General features: G+C 39.2%; 1 protein-coding gene across 4 annotated transcripts in view; it reads right to left on the bottom strand.

Moving 5' to 3' along the window:
* The window catches only part of SPG11 (SPG11 vesicle trafficking associated, spatacsin), a 65,856-nt gene that overhangs the window by 44,885 nt on the left and 376 nt on the right, over nt 1-20,595 (bottom strand). For 3 of the 4 annotated variants that reach the window (XM_073304525.2, XM_073304528.2, XM_073304527.2), the window contains exons 2-13: nt 18,933-19,117; nt 17,982-18,209; nt 16,429-16,627; nt 15,648-15,785; nt 12,538-12,995; nt 9,675-9,820; nt 9,102-9,234; nt 8,540-8,695; nt 5,669-5,847; nt 5,250-5,426; nt 3,137-3,208; nt 2,484-2,611 (exon numbers count right to left, since the gene is read on the bottom strand). In XM_073304525.2, the coding sequence (XP_073160626.2) occupies nt 2,484-2,611; nt 3,137-3,208; nt 5,250-5,426; nt 5,669-5,847; nt 8,540-8,695; nt 9,102-9,234; nt 9,675-9,820; nt 12,538-12,995; nt 15,648-15,785; nt 16,429-16,627; nt 17,982-18,209; nt 18,933-19,117 (2,199 nt within the window). Of the gene's footprint in view, nt 1-2,483; nt 2,612-3,136; nt 3,209-5,249; nt 5,427-5,668; nt 5,848-8,539; nt 8,696-9,101; nt 9,235-9,674; nt 9,821-12,537; nt 12,996-15,647; nt 15,786-16,428; nt 16,628-17,981; nt 18,210-18,932; nt 19,118-20,595 lie in introns of those variants that run through there. The other variant, XM_073304529.2, reaches the window with a different exon arrangement.

Here is a 20,595-nt window from a genome sequence, read left to right as displayed (position 1 = left end):
ATAATGAATATGATATTAATAAAGCCTCTTAGCATGTTCTCATTTCCAAGTTCTGTAGTTTGCAATATTATAGAACACTCATAGTGTTGAAACAAAAATGATTCACCTGAACAGCAACACTAATATTTAAGGAATGTGTGTTCCAACCGAACGTTAAGGAACTATCATAAGAGAAAATAAAAATTAAGGACCTGATTGTGAACCCCATAATGTTTTACTTTTTCATAAAATACTTGAATAGTCATTTCTGGGGTAGAATGAGGATGACTCTAAACCCAATGATCAGGGCTCTCACCTGAGATGGGGAGACCTGGTTTCAAGTCCCCGCTTCAGAGCAGGGATTCAAATCTGGGTTTCCCACATCCCAGGTAAATGCCTTAATCACTGGGCTAACAATTATACATGGGCACGAGCATTACCACCACCTCAGTTTTGTGAATCTAGCTCTTCATGGCCTTTACTGTGATTAAAAATGCTCAAAATATTTTGTTCAACCCAAAATGTAGGTTTCTTTCCCTTGACTCTTTCAATTTGCCAAAAATTTAGTTTTGGTTCATTCTGAACTGAACAGTTTAAAAAAAATTTTTTTTTCAGAACTGCCAGAAAACCGAAAAGTCAGTTATTCGTGCTGCACTAGCTCTAGTAAAGGGTTCACCATGTGACTCCAAAGTTGGAAGGGCACCTGTAATCTGTACTGGCTGGTGCCTCACCTATCCCATGTGTGCTGCAAACAGCAGTATTACAGGTAATTGCAGAAACACTGGTTTTAGTACAAGACAGATGGATAAATGTTTTGCAACACACAGACATTCACTGAATGTTACAGCTCACAGAATTCTCATTAGAGGTTAACAATGGAAGAGTCCTATTAAGTCACTGAGCTCCTCTGCCAGTGAAGGATTGTTCCACATGGTAGTTACCCACAGAAGTAAAGTAACCAAAAGCCAAAACACTTTTTTTAAATTAACTGCCATCTATTGTACCTCAAGCAATGAATAAAGAAATACCATAATGTAAGCAATACATCCAGTAGGTCTTAACATGTCATTAGCTTGGTTTTGTATACCTAGTTATTTTATCAATAGTATATGTCTCATAGATCCCAAGGCCAGAAGGGATCACCACAATCATCTAATTTGGCCTCCTGCATGAAATAGGCCACAGAACTTCCTCCAAAGGATTAATAGAGCAGATCTTTTAGGAAAACATCCAATTCTTAATTGAAAAATTGCCGGTGATGCAGAATCCTCTATGACCCTGGGTAAACTGTTCCAATGGTTAATTATCCTCATGGTTAAAAATGTACACCTTTTTTCTAGTCTGAATTTGTTTAGCTTCAACTTCTAGCCATTAGATCATGATATATCTTTATCTGCTGGACCTAAAAGTCCATTTTCAAATATTTTTTCTCCATGTAGGCGCTACTCATCCCTTAAACTGATCTTTAATCTAAACAGATAGACTCAAAGACCTTGATCATTATAAGACAGGTTTTCTAATTATTTAATTGTTCTCCTGGCTCCTCTCTGAATCCTCTTCAGTTTATCAACATCCTTCTTGAATTGCTGACACCAGAAATGGACTCAGCAGTGGTCGCACCAGTGCCAAACAGAGGTAAATTAATCTCTCTACTCCTACTTGAGATTCCCATTTATGCATCTAAGGATCACATTAGTCTTTTTTTTTTTAAGCCACTAGCAGCATAAGCCACTGTTTTATTTACAGTAGAGGTGACATAAAAAGGCCTCCACTAAAATTGACAGTAAGAAGTAGGCCTAGAAGAATTTTTTTTTAATAATTGACAGATAATATCAATGTTTATATATTTAAGGGGTTTTTTTTAGATTTTTATTAATTTAAATTTTTACAGTTGCCAAAAGCTATGGAGAAGCCAGACAATTATTTAATGACAGTAGATGCTGAGATTCAAAAAAAGCTTTATAAACCACTAAAAATACAAACTGTCAAAATATACACAGTAACTATCCTTAAATCAACAAAGCATACCTATTTTTACTATTCACTTGCTAGTCCATATGTCACAAGCCTAAGTCTAAATCACTGTATTTTGACTGGAATAAGTTCTCAGGCAAAGAAAAAAAAATGCTGCTTATCTGTAAATTTCTATTATGATCGATAGAAATATTTTTTGTTGGTTTGTATATACAGCTAAATCAACATTTACAGATATTTGCCCATTAAAAAATGGTATCCTTCTATGGCTAATGATCGACCAAGTGTAGTCTGCAAAGATTTTACACTAAGTTCATGATAACAAGTGTCCTGTCCATGAAGAAAATAATCATCTTCCAGAGCTCTTAAAAACATTTTACCCTACGTAACAGGAACCCCATGCCACTGTAGTTGGAGAATTACAAAAGTCCACATTTGTTAGCACAGAAAAACCTACAGAATACAAGTCTTAGATTGCCATAGTTCTTATGTTGTTCATTTAAGATAAAAAGGCAATTAAACCATGTTACCTGGAAAGAGGCTGAATCTCTTTATTGTCTTGGAAGGATCCCGAATAAAAGTTTTCAACCTGATGCACAAAGGCTATCACTCTCTTCTCTTTTTCAGAAAAATAGTTTTGTTCTTGCAACACTTTCACCTTTGAGTAAAATTAAAATACTACTTTTGATCACAAATATATTTCACAAATTATTGTCATGACATAAAAAAGAACTTAATCTTTTTGCTGACTTCTTTGATAATAAAAACATTAAGACAGAAGTGATCCGGGGGAAGGAACCTGGGGATCTGTGAGTGTGGTATAACAGACTGTGGTGAAATCCTGGCCCCACTGAAGTCAATAAGAGAGTCTGACAGTGACTTCAGTGGAGTCAGAATTTCATCCTGTGTATAAAGTCAGGCAAGAAATGCACCAGGGACAGGATAAACTGTCACTTCAACCAATTTTAACTTCAACTGCAGATGGGAAAAAAAAAGGGGGGGGGAGGCAACGACAAATCTAAGACCAGTGCATGGTTGCAGGGGGCACAATAGAATTTGTATAGGATGGGTTTTGAGAGGTTTTGAGATAGCGAAGAGTGTGTATTCTACATACAGATGTACAAAAAGTTAACTGTTCTGTGCAACTGATAATGTAAGTCAGAAAAGTCTTTTCTCCACTTACCAACAAGTTGCGTATGTTTTTATCAATAGTGTAGAAACATATCTTATGCAACTGCTCTTTCACATCAAAACCCTATAAAAAAAATCAGAATTTCCATTACAGATAACACAGCGTAATACAAATTCTATATGTAGAAGTAGTTTTCGTCACTCATGACAGAACACATATTATTCTCTTTCATAAGCTCAGCATCTTCAATATGTGTACCATAATATTTCCCTCCACAGATCAGAAGAGAGAGAATTCAGTACTTCCATTCCCCTAGTCTGCATATAGCCAACGGAAGTATTGCAAATGTCCTGGGGCCTGTTTGATCTCTTTAATCCCTTTGGATATAAAATGTATAGCCAGCTGTCAGTGTTCAAGTCCAGAAAATACACACCCCTATGTATACTAAGTATGGGTATACTGAACTCGAAGCATAAGGCAGTAAGTAAAGAAATGTTTTATGCCATAATATTCTGTTAGCAGTTTCTCTCACCAATCACTAATGGGTAACGCCCCCTCACCCCGCCCCCCCCCCCCATCTGTGGAATTTGGAGGGAGGCCACCATTGGTGCTGGAGTCATCAGGGCTAAACCCTACTCTTCAGCTCAGGCCACGAGAAAAGTTCTTCCAAAAAGTGGAGAAACCCTCCAGCAACCAATTATTATTATTATGACAAAACCTTGATCTATTAAACTTAAACCAATTACATGTCTAAATCTCCCTTTAGAGAAAAATTTTGATTGATTACAAATTGTATTCCAGTCATTTACCAGAATACAAGGGAGGGGAGGGTGACAAGTAGAATAAAGAGAAAAGTTGCTAACAAAGAAAATTATCCAGTAACAATTTTTATTCTGCTGCACAACTTCTATCCTCATTCATCACTAATGAGAAGTAGCAAGCAATGAATTGCAGAAGTAGGGGGGAAAGGATAAGCAGAGTTATAATTATTATAGTAGAATAATAGGTAGAAATAGAAGATCCTCCCATTTAAAGCAAGAGCATTATAATTTAAGGAATAATGTGGGAAACATTCTGTTGCAAAATGCCAATTTGTCTATCAACGACTTCTGCAGGAACATATTATTTTGACAAAATTTTACTTGGGGAGAAAAATATCTAAACAAAACTTTTCGATAAGGTTGAAACAGAATGTTTTAGTTTTCTGTTTTGAAACTACTTCATCTAGAAATTTGTATAATTTTTATTTTATCTGATATAAAATATAACTGTGGACCACTTCTGAATTCCACAGGTGGAGTGGCATTAAATGTTAGTCATGAATGAGAAGAGAAGCTGTGCAGCAGAAAGACAATGAATATACCTAGTTAATGTAAAGATGATAAAATTGCATTGGGACAAAGTCACTATGAGAACACTCTCTAATCACATTTCTAAAATGCTTTAGCTTGCTAAATGTCTGTCCCTCCAAAGAGTTCTTAGACTTTCTAGAGAAGTGAAATGCATTTTAGGGGCTCTAAGACTAACAACCTGTAAGGAAACCAGTAAGGGTTAAGAAAAAAATTAGGATAAACTGCTTCCTTTCCCTCTCCTGTGAAGAGAGTTCTACCCAGCTTCTTGATAGGACACCCAGATTGAAAAAAGTTATTATACTGCAACTTTCACTTCTCCTTCAATGTATTTTAGACTTGAAGGTCTAGAAGGTTTTTTTGTTTTGTTTTTTTTTACTCAGACAAAACAGACACTGAAAGAGCAAGGAAAAAATATGTAAAGAAAAATATTTTATTTCTCTTCTATATAAACCTGGTAGCAGCATACTGTATCTAAACACTGCAGGTAGACAGCTAGATTAACTGTATTTAACAAGCCATTAACAACTTCTGATTATTCAACTGAAAGAATTGTCTTTATGTTCTTTCCTAACCATTATATCTGTCACAACACATTCACAGCATATTACATAAAAGTTTTGAAGGAATGTTAGTGGACAATTTTTCCTACAAATAATGTTCATTTGACTATTTACTGTTCAAAATAAGTTTTGTGTATTCATAACAGCTGTGGGACGCTAACAAAAAACCCACTTCTAGTGTACATTTGTTTGTTTTTTAGCCATAAGGAAATTCTTTCAGATTTAGCAGTATTTTAATCACACATCACTCACCATATTCCTTATGAGTTCTGAGGCCTCTTTGACATTGCCCTTTAGAAGACTGTCATAAACAAGTTCAAAACCTATTTGAATCAGCTCTTGAAGACTCTGAGCAGGGTTCTGATTCACTCGGAAGAACGTCTGAGCCTCTGGTATTCTGTTGTTTAAAATGGCCTCAAAAATAACTTGCTAAAAGAAAAAAAAAACAAAACCAATTTCTACAGATCTGTTCTCCAGTAGAAATTGCAAGGTACGCTGCTTACAATCCTTGTGCTTTTTGTTTTGAGCAATTATTTGAATAGCAAATATAAACCAAGTTTATTTAATTTTTGCTTATTTTTTCAGTAGTTTGAACCTAACTCCATGCTGTTCATTTCCTTTAATACATTTCATGGGAATTTAATATCCCCAAACTAATTATTTGTTTTTACCTCCGGAGTGAGTGTTTCCCACATTTGGCTTTGTTCTGTTCTGGGAATGTCTTCATCAAAATCACATCTTATATTTATGAGATTTGTCTGCTTTCGAGGAAACTTTATCATAAATGTTCTAAGTTCGATAATGTAGGTGGTTAAAATATCCACACATTTCTGCAAGCACTCATCGAGTTCTGTGGGGGGCAATAATGGGCCACTTTAATAAAAATAAAATGAACACTACAGCACTAACCCTTAGAGCTCAATAAAGTTCAGCATTTATCTCTGATCTCAATGAACACAAAGCACAATGGTACAAACAGAGACCCCAATCTGTGTGGGCAAGCCCATGATAACAGTGGTGCTCCACACAGGCCCACCTGCACTGATTTCACTGCAGGATCAGAGCCCTAATTTTTGACATTAAATTTATATTCAACCAACTCTTATTTATACAAGTTACCTTTAAAATATACGAACATTTTAATATAATATTCCAAGTGCTACCTGAAGTTAAGGCTACGATTTAGTCATGGGTATTTTTAGTAAAAGTCATGGACAGGTCACAGGCAATAAATGAAAAGTCACGGCCCCTGACCTGTCCATGACTTGTACTATAAATACCCATAACTAAATCTTAGGTGCTGGGGAGCGGGGAGCTCCAGCAGACGATGCTGCTGCTCTGGGGTGGGGTGGGGCACTCTGGTGGACTTTGCTGTTCCTGGGGGGGAGACGGCCTGGGGCCCCGCTGCTACTCCTAGACCATTGCTCTAGAACAGCAGAGCCTGGGACAAGCTGCCTGGGACCGCCTGAGCAGCGGCTGGAGTGACTGGCCCCAGGGCTGCCCGAGCAGCTCCTGCAGCCCTAGGGTCAACCACACCGGCCGCTGCAGAAGTCACGGTGATTTCTGTGAAAGACTCACTGCCTTACTTATAGTGCATAACATGTTAAAATGACTGTCATGGTCTCCCAGCGGCTATGTGCACTACTGCATGAGATCAGAGTTCAGTTTCTAGGTTATGATCTCTTTTCCCCCTGGTTGGCATGGACTACTGAGCACTCCTGAGACAGGAGCTCAGCCTCAGGAGAAGGGAGAGTGAGCCAATGTGTTGGTCCAGGGTTCTTAACCTCTCTTTGAAGCTCTGCCAACATGCTATAAAGACTCCATGGCCCAGCTGTGCCACAACAACTGGTTTTCTGTATATCCACTAGATTAAAACCCAGGCCGGTGTTAAGGGGTAGCAAGCAGGGCAATTGCCTGGTGGTACACACAACAGGGGGCCCTGCGAAGCTACATTGCTTGAGTTTCGGCTTCAGACACATCCCCACATGGTGGGGCTTAAGCTTCGGCTTTCTTCCCTGGGCCCCAGCAACTCTAATGCTGGCCCTGCAAAACTCCTGTAGGTTTTGGCAAACCCCCTGAAACCTGATTGTGGCCCCGCAGGAAGCCTTAGACCGGGGCAGGCAAATTTTTTGGCCTGAGGACCGCATCGGGTTTCTGAAATTGTATGGAGGGCCGGTTAGGGGACGCTGTGCCTCCCCAAACAGGCAGGCATGGTCCAGCCCCTGCCCGCATCTGACCCCCCTGCTTCTCGGTCCCCTGACCACGCCCAGACCCCCCACCCCTAACTGCCCCCCACCGCCCCATCCAACCCCCCCTCCTTCCTGACTGCCCCCCCCCCCCGGGACCCCTGCCCCATCCAACCACCCCTTCTCCCTGATCGACCCTGGACCCCTCACCCCTAATTGCCCCCCACCCCATTCAACTCCCCCTCCTTCCTGACTGCCCCCCCCGGACCCCTGTCCCATCTACCCCCCCTGCTCCCTGTCCCCTGACAGCTCCCCTGCCACCCCATCCAACCCCTCCTCTCCTTCCTGACTGCCCCCCCGGGACCCCTGCCCCCATTCAACCCCCATTCCCCACCCTCTGACCGCCCCAACCTCTATCCATGCCCCTGACCACCCCCTGCCCTCTATCCAACTCCCCTCTGCCCCCTGCCCATGCTGCCTGGAGCGCTGGTGGCTGGCACCACAGCTTCACCAGGACAGGCAGCTGCGCCGCGCAGCACAGAGCACCGTGTCAGGCTGGGCTCTGCAGCCGTGCCGCCCAGAGCACTGCGCCACGCGGCTGCAGGGGAGGAGGGACAGCCTCCCGGGCCAGGAGCTCAGGGGCAGGACGGTCTCCCGGGCCGTAGTTTCCCTACCTCTGCCTTAGACCCCTGGTTGAGAACCACTGTGTTGGTCTACAACAACCCTTCCGGTTGATATGGGAGTAGCATTTACAGGTTTTAAAGAGTCCTATATTGTTCTCTTTGGCCAGAAAGATCATGACACAAGGCTTTGGAAGTAGGATTGTAACCTGGGGAGCAGGGAAAGGGAAAAGTCTTCCATAGAAGAAGAAAGGGGCCGGGGAAATAATACTTTGCTACTTTTTGAAATTCAGAATTAGGAGTTTACAGAGATATCAACTCTTATGTTACACATTGGCCCTTTTAGGGTCTGATCCTGCATCCTTATACATGCAAATCTCCCACTAAGTCCAATGGGGGTTACACATGAGTTAAGGCTGCATGATCAGACCCCTACTGGCCTCCCTGATACTCGAGCTTTATCAGTTATTTATCTTAGTTATTTCAGCTGATGTGCATTTTATTCAGCCTAACTTTTCATCTCCCCGTTCCCTGTAAATATGATCTCTGATTCAACGTAATCTCCAGCCTAAATTCATTTGTGAGAGCGAGAATCCTAAGAGAATAGTTTTGAAAAACTTAGAACCTGTGTACAGAGTTTGGGAATCTTAAAAATAAAGATGTGCTATTTAGTCCTTATTCATGGAAACAGGACCAGATATGAGCTACTACATGTTATCCATGTTAGTAATCTTACCTTTTGTGTGGATAAAAATCTCTCTGATTTGTTTGTTAAGAAAAGCCAAAGTAAGGTTTAGCAGCTGCTCAGAGAAGTGTTTACTCTGAGCTTCCAAATCATTTTCTCTGATTGCTGAGCAAAGTAAATCTAAAGCTGGCTTCAGTTCTTCCACACCTATAATCATATAGGAAATTAAAACCACACACACAATAAAAGATGATGGATCACATTACATAACAAGAATTAAACAAATAGGCCATAAAGGTAAGTCACCTAAATCTTTTACACTGTGTAATTAACCAAGTCACACCTTGCAAATACACTACTTTCTCTTCACATTAAAAATGTTTAGTGTAGCACAATATTGGAACACAGCCAAACAGCTTAAATATTGAAAGTCTTGTGCAAATTTTCTCTCATTCACTTGGAGGGGATAAACCTAGACAGAGTATTGCCATCCAAACATACACCTGAGTGTGAATAAATGAAGTGGCAATTTGACCTAACAAAAAATTAACTACTTACAAATAAAAAAGCAATTAAATTGAAATGTTAATGTTGCTTAAAATATTTGACTTACTTCTCAAGTAAAATTGGGGTGTGATATTGGTAGATTGCTCTGGTAAGGAACAGGCTGAAGTAAGATTGAAAAGATTCTCTTTGCTCTTTAAAAAGAAGTCTACTGTGTCTAGCTGACGGTTCTCCAAACCTGCCTAAAGAAAGATGCAACCATACTGTCACAAATATGTGAATCATAGGAAAGAGATAGTTGTAAACATGTTGATTTGGCAGATCAGTACAAATGTTTTCAGGACCAATATTTGTCCATGCACTCGTCCAGGGCTCTTGATCAGGAAAAAAAAAATCACTCTCTCTACAGTATGTTAACTTTTACTTTACATTTCCTTATTTTCTTGGATTTCTAATGCTTGTTTTTTTAATAACTACAATATTCTTGCACTTTTTTTTTTTAACCCTTAAGTTACTGATACACTCTTAACCTTAACTCAACTTGTTGTGGGGCTTTGTTTGTTTGTTTGTTTTTTGGACTGGTAAAATCATTATTAATGATGAGAGACTAAAATAAGTTACACGCACTTCTTTAAGGACATATTCTCCTGATCTATAATAGATAAACTACATTTTATTTTACCTCTAATGCATGTATGGGAATCGAACATCTTCCCCACCCATTGAGATGACAAAGAGAATCTACAATGCCAGCACTTCCATGGATTATCAGTCTATTCAAGAATTCCTCTTGAGTTAAACCAAACAGAATCAAGGAGAGTCCATGTTCTAAATAGAAGAATGAAAATGACAGTCAATACATTGACAGGTTTCAGAGTAGCAGTCGTGTTAGTCTGTATCTGCAAAAAGAAAAGGAGTACTTGTGGCACCTTAGAGACTAACCAATTTATTTGAGCATAAGCTTTCGTGAGCTACAGCCCACTTCATCAGATGCATAGAATGGAACATATAGTAAGAAGATATGTATACATACAGAGAACATGAAAAGGTGGAAGTTGGTGTCCAAGAGAAGCTGAAGAAAACACAAGAATGTAGTTTGAGTCAGAGAATTAAGTGACACAGCAGAAGACCACTGTTTGGAAGGTATCTTGGAGCAGAGTGATCTACCTATGTAAATATCCATAGAATCTGTTTTTTCCTACCTAATATTTATGTTTGCAGTGTTGTTGTAGCAGTGTTGGTCCCAGGATATGACAGAGACAAGGTAGGCGAGGTAATATCTTTTATTGGAGCAACTTCTGTTGGTGGAAGGTACAAGCTTTCGAGCTACACAGAGCTCTTCTTCCTCCTTGTCACTTCCATCAACAGAAGTTGGTCCAGTAAAAGATAATACCTCACCTACCTTCTCTCTCCTGATACTAAGTCAGAGAGGTTCAGGGATTCACAAGAAAAACACAATAATTGGTTTAAGGTCAAATTCGGGTATTCAAAACATAAGATTCTCCAGCAGATAAAAAGAATGCATTTAGCAAACTAGTCAATATGGTGTATACCATACTAAGAATATCAGTCAGTATACAGATTCAGGTTTCCTAGTGAAGATCCATGGAGGCAAAAACCTCTCCAGCACATCATCAAAGATTTACAACCTATCCTGAAAAATGATCCATCTTGGGAGACAGACCTGTCCTCGCTTACAGACAGCCCCCCAACCTGAAGCAAATACTCTCCAGCAACCACACACCAAACACACTAACCCAGGAACCTACCCTTGCAACAAAGCCCGATGCCAACTCTGTCCACATATTTATTCAAGTGACACCATCATAGGACCTAATCACATTAGCCACGCCATCAGGGGCTCGTTCACCTGCACATCTACCAATGTAATCTATGCCATCATGTGCCAGCAATGCCCCTCTGCCAGGTACATTGGCCAAACCAGACAGTCTCTACGCAGAAGAATAAATGGACACAAATCTGACATCAGGAATCATAACATTCAAAAACCGGTAGGAGAACATTTCAACCTCTCTGGCCACTCAGTAAAAGATTTAAGGGTGGCAATTTTGCTACAGAAAAGCTTCAAAAACAGACTTCAGCGAGAAACTGCTGAGCTTGAATTAATATGCAAACTAGATCCCATTAACTTGGGTTTGAATAGAGACTGGGAGTGGCTGGGTCATTACACATATTGAACCTATTTCCCTGTGTTAAGTAACCTCACACCTTCTTGTCAACTGTCTAAATGGGCCAGCTTGATTATCACTACAAAAGTTTTTTTCTCCTGCTGATAATAGCTCATCTTAATTAACTAGCCTCTTACAGTTTGTATGGCAACTTCTACCTACTCTGTATGTGTATGTATATTGTCTTACTATATGTTCCATTCTATGCATCCGATGCACCGTAGGCTGTAGCCCACGAAAGCTTATGCTCTAATAAATCTGTTCGTCTCTAAGGTGCCACAAGTCCTCCTGTTCTTTTTGCGGCTACAGACCAGCACGGCTGCTCCTCTGAACATGGAGGCAAGGAAACTAACTAGGCACTCCATGGAGCTTGCGTGTGTGACCCTATGAGGAAAGCATGAACTACCTGCCTGTGCAGGAACCACAAAAAGCCCCTTCCTAGATCAAGAGAGAGAGACTGCCACTTGCTCCCATCACCGCAAACATAAAACCATTCCCGCTGGGGGTGACATAAGGAGAAACGAAGGGGAAACAAAGCAGACAAAAAAGAAAAGAAAAATGCACTAAACAAAGAGACCCCAATCTGATTCAGATTCAGGGTCACAGGCCATCAGTAGGGTTGCCAAGGCTCCAGGATTGGCCTGGAGTCTCCCAGAATCGGCATCAATCTCCCAGAGACCATTGAAAGCAATCCAGGAGATTTTAATAGGATATTTTAAGAAAATGACATCGCCTCACGTTGGGGAAAAAAAATCTCCCGAAATAGCTTCAGTCAGAGTTGGCAACCCTAGCCATGAGGAAGGGCTCTCGCTTTATGGGCCAAACTCTGCCTTCAAATATAACACACACAACTCCCAGTGGAGTTTATATGAGGTGCAAATTTATAACTCAAAGCAGGATTTGGCATTAAACTTTTCATGAAGCTCTGACTTACAACAAGAAGTATGATGAATCACTGTCTTTGAAACTTAATGTTCTAAATGGCAGGGTTTAAAATAAAACATAGATTTAGCAAATATATCTATACTTCCTATCTAAACCTGAAAATAAAATTGGATGGTTATAGGTTTTTCTATACAATGTAATTATTCACTATGATTGGTGAATTCATACTAAATCAGTATATCAAAAAATTACAAACTATGCACCAATTTGTTTAATTTACACATACTGAATTTCTGTTAAAACAGGGCCACAAAGCTATTGTAGGGCCCTATATGACACTCACCCTCAGCAGAAAAGCATTATGAATTGGGGAGAATCATATTAGGTAGACGGGGGAAGCATATTGTTAGTACAGACCAAAATGTTTTCAACAGAAGTCTTCACCATATTAGTTAAAACCAAAAACCTCACCTGTCTGAATGACACACAACTGCTCCTCTCCACTGCAATCCACATAAATACAGTTTTTGCCAATGTGATAATATGTCACATCTTGCGTCTCTAAATCCCACAGAGCAACAGTCAATCCTTTGTCACCAGCTGATAATGCAAACAGTGCACTAAATCCTGTCACAGATTTACACTCAAGTTTCATCATTTCTTCTAGTCCTCCTGGATGGATTTTTTTCCATTGTCTTCCTATGTCATTGATATTTGCATAATCTTTCTTTGTTGATTCGGAAAGGATATAGACAATGTCTTGTGGAATGGAGGACAAGATCTTCTCAGATGTCTCACAGATTTTATAATCATAATGTTCAAGATGGGGAAGGTACTGGTACCAACGTAAGCAAATGTTAGATACCAAATTTGGAGAGTCAGCTCTCTTTGACGTGTTGCATAATGAGGACAAGTGTGCTTTCCATGACCTCGAGAAAGAGAGAAAAACGTACAACCAAAATCATAATGACAGTCATTTACAGGCTTCAATTTTAAAAGGTTACTTTGACCAAAAACAACAACATAAACTAAGATTTATGGACAACATCTAAAATCCTGCACTCCACCCTCAAAATACGGGCAAAGTAAACTAAAACTATTTTAATATGATGATTTACTTGGTGCAGCTGAGTTGTATGTTTACAGCCACATTAGCTCATAAATTTCACTAAGTTCAGTACTGATCTTTGTTTTTAATTTTCTCATAGAATTTCTCAAGGACTTTGTGAGGTTTTTTGGCAAATAAGACATTCATCAAATCAAGAGAACTATTTTGACTACATAAAGTTGTTACAGCTTTAGATTTAAGAAGTTAATATTAATGGTATATTGTTTATCTCTAAGACTATCCATACATCATAGTTAAAATACTAAAATTAAAATACTACATGTGAACAAAACATATTCAGACTATTTTTATTCTAATTTACTGAAGAAGTCAACAAGCAAGTGGACAACGGTGATCTAGTCGATATACTGTAGTATACTTGGACTTTCAGAAAGCCTTTGACAAGGTTTCTAACCAAAGGCTCTTAAGCAAAGTAAGCTGTCATGGGATAAGAGGGAAGGTCCTATCATGGATCAGTAACTGGCTAAAAGATAGGAAACAAAGGGTAGGAATAAATAGTCAGTTCTCATAATGGAGAGAGGTAAATAGCAGGGTCTTCCAAAAATTTGTACTGAGACCTGTGCTGTTCAGAATATTCATAAATGATCTGGAAAAGGGGGTGAACAGTGAAGAGGCAAAATTTGCAGATGATACAAAATTACTCAAGATAGCTAGGTCCAAAGTTGACAGTGAGGAATTACAAAGGGCTCTCACTAAACTGAGAGACAAAATGACAGATGAAATTCAACGTTGATAAATGCAACTAATGCACATTGGAAAACATCATCATGTAAAATGATGGGATCTAAATTAGCTATTACCAGTCAGTAATGATCTTGGCGTCATCATGAATAGTTCTCTGAAAACATCTGCTCAGTGTACAGTGGCAGTCAAAAAAAGCTAACAGAACGTTAGGAAGCATTAGGAAAAGGATAGATAAGACAAAATATCAAAATGCCATTATATAATGCCATGGTACGCTCACACCTTGAATACTGCATGCAGTTTTGGTTGCCCATCTCAAAAAAGATATATTACAATTGGAAAAGGTGCAGAGATGGGCAACAACAATGATGAGGGGGATGGAACAGCTTCCATCTGAGGAGAGACTAAAAAGACTGGGACTGTTCAGCATAGAAAAGAGATGACTACAGGGAGATATGACAGAGGTCTATAAAATCATGACTGGCATGGAGAATATGAATAGGGAAGTGTTATTTACTCCTTCACATAACGTAAGAACTAGGGATCACTTGATAGAATTAACAGGCAGCAGGTTTAAAACAAACAAAAGAAAGTACTTCTTCACACAATGCACAGTCAATCTGTGGAACTCTTTGCCATGGTATGTGGTGAAGGTCAAAAGTATAACTGGGTTCAAAAAAGAATTAGATAAGTTCCTGCAGAATAGGTCCATCAACGGCTATTAGCCAAGAGCAGGGATGCCACTCTATGCTCCAGGTGTTCCTAAGTCTCTGACTGCCATAAACTGGGACTGGACCAAAGGGAATAGATCACTCAATAATTGCCCTGTTCTGTTCACTCCCTCTGAAACATCTGGCACTGGTCACTGTCGGAAGACAGGATACTGATCTGACACAGTAGGGCCATTCTTATGGACAAGGATATGTATTCATCTGTGTCAAGCATAAAGAAGTTCTGGTGGGACTTGTAATAGGACACCATGTCTGTCAGTACTGGTTCAAATCTAAGTCATAGTAGTATGACAAGGACACTATTGTCTCAAGGTTGGTTAGTGGCCTATGGAAAATGGACAGAGACCATCTAATTAATTTCCTAGCAGTGGCCTAAGGACCACACCATTTTTAAACTAAGATGAGCTAACAAATTTGTGCACAGCTGATTTTAGAACTTGCAAAATTTGTAATTAAAATTAAGTAGTCTAGTAATATGTGAATCACCTAGATCAGTGACTCTCAAACTTATTTGATCGCACCCCCTTCTTCGTGTCTGTAGTTTACGCCCTTCCCGCCATGTACATACACTGATAAAAAAAAACTCACTAAATATTAAAAACAGTAAGACATTAATTCAAACAGAGCCAATGATCCACTGTAATAAGAGCAAACACAAAACTCCGACTGAGGTCAATGCTTACAATTAAACATACACACTGTGGTGTAGCAAATGGATTAACGTACAGATGACAACAACTTTGTATAATGCTATGGAATCTTAACAGAAATCCATCAAAATGCAGTGCTATCTAGAGTCAAATGCACAGTGCCATCTGAGGGAGGACCTGATATGTCTGGAGGAATCAGCTCTGCTAGTTATTCATTGTTGTGGATAAAATGTGTGAAGTTTTTTCCTAAAGCTTCTCACGCCCCCGCAGAATACATTCCATGTCTCCCCAGGGAGGTCTTCCCCCAAGTTTGAGAATCTCTGACCTAGATTATGATGTAGCAGGAACTGTAATAGCTCGTGTTAGAAGGTATTTATATTTACATACCTGTCTGTCCGGAAAGAAAACCTCATAAATTTCATGCTGTAGTCAGAGCTGGCAAGGTCATCCTCATCAATTTCTTCCAGTCGTGTCACAGGAAGATTCTGAAAAATTTTCTTACAAAATAAATGCCCAGGGAATTCTCTGCAAATAAAGATATTAAAAATAATTCAAGTTACACCGCCACCAAAACTTTTAATGACTATTTTTAAAATGCAAATTTTCATATTTATTCTATAAAGTCACAAAATTATTCTGATGAAAAACTGGAAGATAATATTGCAGAGAAGTGGTCCTCTCTCTAAACTCAACAGCATTCCATATAAATGCATTCACATAATATAAACCCAGAATATGATTCTGCAACCCTATTTCAGGGGAGCAATTCTTGCAGGGTCAAATCTCCAGTCAGCAGTTATCAAATAGAGGTGGTAAATTTAAATTGCTAAGCAGTTCCAATAGAATACCTGTAGATACTTCAAGGAGCTGCTACTACCCAGTGCTATCTGAAAAATCACAATATATCCCTCGCCTCCTACAGCAATCGTACACGAAGACTATTTTTCTGCTTGCTCGAGTGGAAGAACATATGTTAAAGGCACACTGATTTGCAAAATCTGAAGAAACATGATTTTTTAATACGCTTTTACTATATCTCGGGCCCAGTACTACCCAAATGGACGTTAATGGGAATTTGGCTTCTGACCTCAACAGGCGCAAGATTGGCAATAATTTAAAACTAGCTAGCCTCATAAAAATGTATGTTAAAATTGTGCAGCAAACATACCTGAAATACAAATTTAGATCAATAGAAATGGCACAATTAGAGGAATTAACGATCACAGCGACATTGAGATCGTGCGACACCTTTACCGAAGTGAGGGGAGATATGATGGTTGTATTCTTGTTCTCATCCTGCACGTTTGCTTGGAAGAGTGCAACATCAACATCTGCTAGATGCACACCATCTATTGTATCAAATATGTCTTTATGCCAAAGTCAAAGAAAGTGACAGGTTTCAAAACTCTCCAACAAGCAAAAAATACATAACAAAATATGACAGTGAATTTCTTGTACTTTGTTTCCCAAGGCAGGTGTATATGTATATAGTCTTCAAGTTCTTGCACAGCAAGGTATTTATAATTATTACCTTTTTATGTTTCACAGTAGCACTCAAAGGCCCATTCAGGATTAGAGCTCCATTGCGCTAGGTGCTGTACAAATGCAAAGTATGACATGTGCCCTGCTTCATAAAAAGGTGACAGTCCAATTTAACTAGAAACTCTCTGCCACTAGAGCACATATTGAACACTATTTCTACATCCACTCTCCCTGCTGCCCCGAACTTCACTCTTGGACAATATGTGTTTTTGATTATAAAAGAAAACTTCGAAAAGTACAGTTTTAATTAACAATGACTAGAGCAGAAGAGGTCTTTTTAAATTTTGGCAGTACAAATTGCAAGGTTGCTAGAATAACAGTTTTAGACTGAGTGGACTGAAGTTGAAGTAAAACAATCACTCTGAATAGTAATTAACGTAATGAATATTGGCCTATTGGTGAGAGACTGCTTGAAAAATGTTCACAAGCCTATTTTTGAGTTCTGGATAAGAACATGGAGTAGGAGCATTAACAAGAAGTCAGCCACCAAAACTGATGCAATGGACTCCAGTCTCATATTAGAAATTGTACCACTGCTATTTAGCAAGACAACAAGCTACAGAATTTGATCAAATTTGAACGACCTTATCTAGTTGTCTTGGAAAGTACAACCTATAAATTACTTTAAACAAATATTTTGAAGTTACTTGTATAAGTCTGTAAAACCATTAGAAATGTAATTAAAAATCAACTAAAATCTAAATACTATTAAAAAACCCTGGACCTCTCTAAACATGCCTTCACTTTTTTTGGCAATTGCTTATTGCCAGACGCAGTTGGAAGAACAAAATAATGGGATTATTACACAATGTAACAAAAATTAGCTGGGAATAGAGATAGCTGAACAGTTTGTGAAGCAAATGGCCACCATCCTGCCCACAAGAGACCAAAAAGTTAGCATCTACAGTGTAATAATGAAGCTCCACTGGCCTGATGAGACCATGTTGGTACCTGTACTTCAGCTTTTCACATTGAACTATGCTATCACATGGACTAGATGGATGAAATAACTTCAAAATAGCAAGGCTTGAATTTCCTTCACGAAACTTGTGTTTAGTCCTGAAAGGGTATCAAGAAATATTTTTTCCTATTATCTACATTCTTTTTCTTCATAGTATGACTTTACTTTGTTTGATCAATTATATTGGGAAACAGTCTCCCTCCCATTGCAAAGGATACATATCCAACCAGAGTTATCTAACAAAAATAGAACCCCTCTACAAAAGTTCACATCTGTTATTCTTTCCAAAGCTTGTGGAGACAAATCAAGGATAAAGCAGTCAAGTGCCTGTAATTCTGTATCTTCTCCAGGAAAATCAAGGTGCACAAGAATAAAATTATTCAACAGCAGCAAAGATGTGCTCTTTTTAAATGACAGAATCCTCACGGACGATATTGAAGAAAGACCTGTAAAATTATTTTTAAAGAATCAAGTTTTTTACATATCCAGATTGGTAGTTTTGATTGGAGAGACACTTTAAGATTATAGCTTAAATTCATTGTCTTAGCCTTTTGACCAATGTAGTGTGCCAAGATCACTGTGGTCAGAACCATTCCAAGAATAGCACTAATTTATTTAACCAACTGCTGCTACACAAAGCCAACGGGGGGGAACACAAAACACCATTTTCTTAGACACTAAAAATACTAATTTTGAAAATAAAATATTTTAGCAAGGAGACTTTAGGGAGAGGGATCTTAAAGTTATTTAATGTATCAAGGCCCTGATCCTGCAAAGATTTACATATCTGCTTAACTTTATACAGTGACTTCAATAGGCTAGTCATTGTGTAAAGTTAAGTAATATGCTTAAGTCTCTGCAGGACCAGCGAGAATATTTTCAACTAAAGAAATTTCTTATTTTCATTTGATCAGGTGAAGTGCATGTCAGTCTGTAATATTTATATCATTGCCATGCAACAAACCCATTAGCATTATTGATGAGCAAGCACATGCCTCATCAACACAGGGAGTTCCAAACCCACAACATTAAAAATGACAGCATGAAAATATTTTACACCTTCCTAGGGCCCAATCCTGCAGCCCCTCCTCATGTTAATAGTTGTTGCAGGATTGGGCCCATAATCACCAAAATATTAAAAATATGGAATATACATTTAATATACTCACTAATATTTTTAACTTCCAGAAGTTTTTTAAGTCTCTCTTCATTCCAGCTGTACAAGGGAGCTGTGTCAGATTTTCCATCCTCTCTATTGAGCTCATAGACAAACAGTTCATTGTTTTTACTAAGAGCCAGGAGTTTTGACTTGTTTCCTTGTGGATCATTATTTTCTGCATCCTCCCACATGAAGCTATATTTAATAACAATATTTAATATGTTACATTTATTCACATTATTGTCTTCCAACTTCAGTCAACTCCACAGTTCAGAAAACATAACAAAGCAGTTAAAAAATATCCAGTGTGGTGTTTTATTCACACACACAAAATTAGGACACTGAAAGGAAAACAGTGAAATATATACACATAAAATGCTATCAAATGTCCAAACTAAACACTAAAAAGGAAAAATATTTTCTTGCTCTTTTATCTGTTTTAGTTATAGTGATCATAAGTGTTACTTATGTTGTAACAACAATAGGCACAATGCTTTCAAAACATAGTGAGAACATAATGAGATTTTTAAGCTGTCAGTGATGCTTCAGTTTTCAGGGAGGCTGTAACAGTTTGTCTGTGTTCCAAGACAGAGAATATTGCCACTCTTCAGAAAGATAAGGTGGGTGAAATAATACCTTGTATTGGACCAACTTATATTGGTGACAGAGAGACAAGCTTTCCAGCTGCTACACAGTGACAGAGCTCTTCTTCAGGTCTGGGAAAAGTTCTCCCAGGGTCACAGCAAAATGCAAGGTGGAACAGATGGCTTAGCAATCAGTAGTTAGCACAGGGGTAGGCAACCTATGGCCCGCATGCTGAAGATGGCACGCTGGCTGATTTTCAGTGGTACTCACACTGCCCGGGTCCTGGCCACCGGTCCGGGGGGGCTCTGCATTTTAATTTAATTTAAAATAAAGCTTCTTAAACATTTTAAAAACCTTATTTACTTTACATACAACAATAGTTTAGTTATAATATTAAAGATTTATAGAAATAGACCTTCTAAAAATGTTAAAATGTATTACTGGCACGCGAAACTTTAAATTAGAGTGACCAAATGAAGACTCGATACACCACTTCTGAAAGGTTGCCGACCCCTGAGTTAGCACATATTGGAAAAGCCACTCCAGGGAGAAAAGTATCAGGGGGTAGCCGTGTTAGTCTGTATCTACAAAGACGATGAGGAGTCCGGTGGCACTTTAAAGACGAACAGATTTATTTGGGCATAAGCTTTCATGAGTAAAAAATCCACTTCTTATCTGAAGAAGTGGATTTTTTACTCATGAAAGCTTATGCGCCAATAAATCTGTTCGTCTTTAAGGTGCCACCAGACTCCTCCTTGTTTTTACCCCCGGGAGAGTGGCCGGCTAACGCCTCTGCAGTCAGAAGACAAATAGAGGGGCTTAGTGGGTCACAGCAAGACCTTTGCAGTCTCCCCCAGTCCATTAAGTCTCCCCCATTCAGGGCCGTTAGGGCTTGAAGACGGCCCTGGAGAAGAAGCTTATGTGCACCCCTGTGGCGACGAGCAAAACAACCCCCAGCGCGTGGAGACACACGGGCACGCCAGGGCGCCGCCCGACAACCCGTGACAGGGTTAAAGGCCCGACAGCCGCCAGACAGCATCACCCCGCCTGAGGCGCGGCTCGGGTCCCCGCGCGCCAGCCCCGCCCGC

This window comes from Lepidochelys kempii, chromosome 10 (assembly GCF_965140285.1).
Source record: "Lepidochelys kempii isolate rLepKem1 chromosome 10, rLepKem1.hap1, whole genome shotgun sequence".
Taxonomy (NCBI): Eukaryota; Metazoa; Chordata; order Testudines; family Cheloniidae; genus Lepidochelys; species Lepidochelys kempii.
Note: the sequence above shows the minus strand (reverse complement) of the source record. Positions and strands in the feature narration are given on the sequence as shown.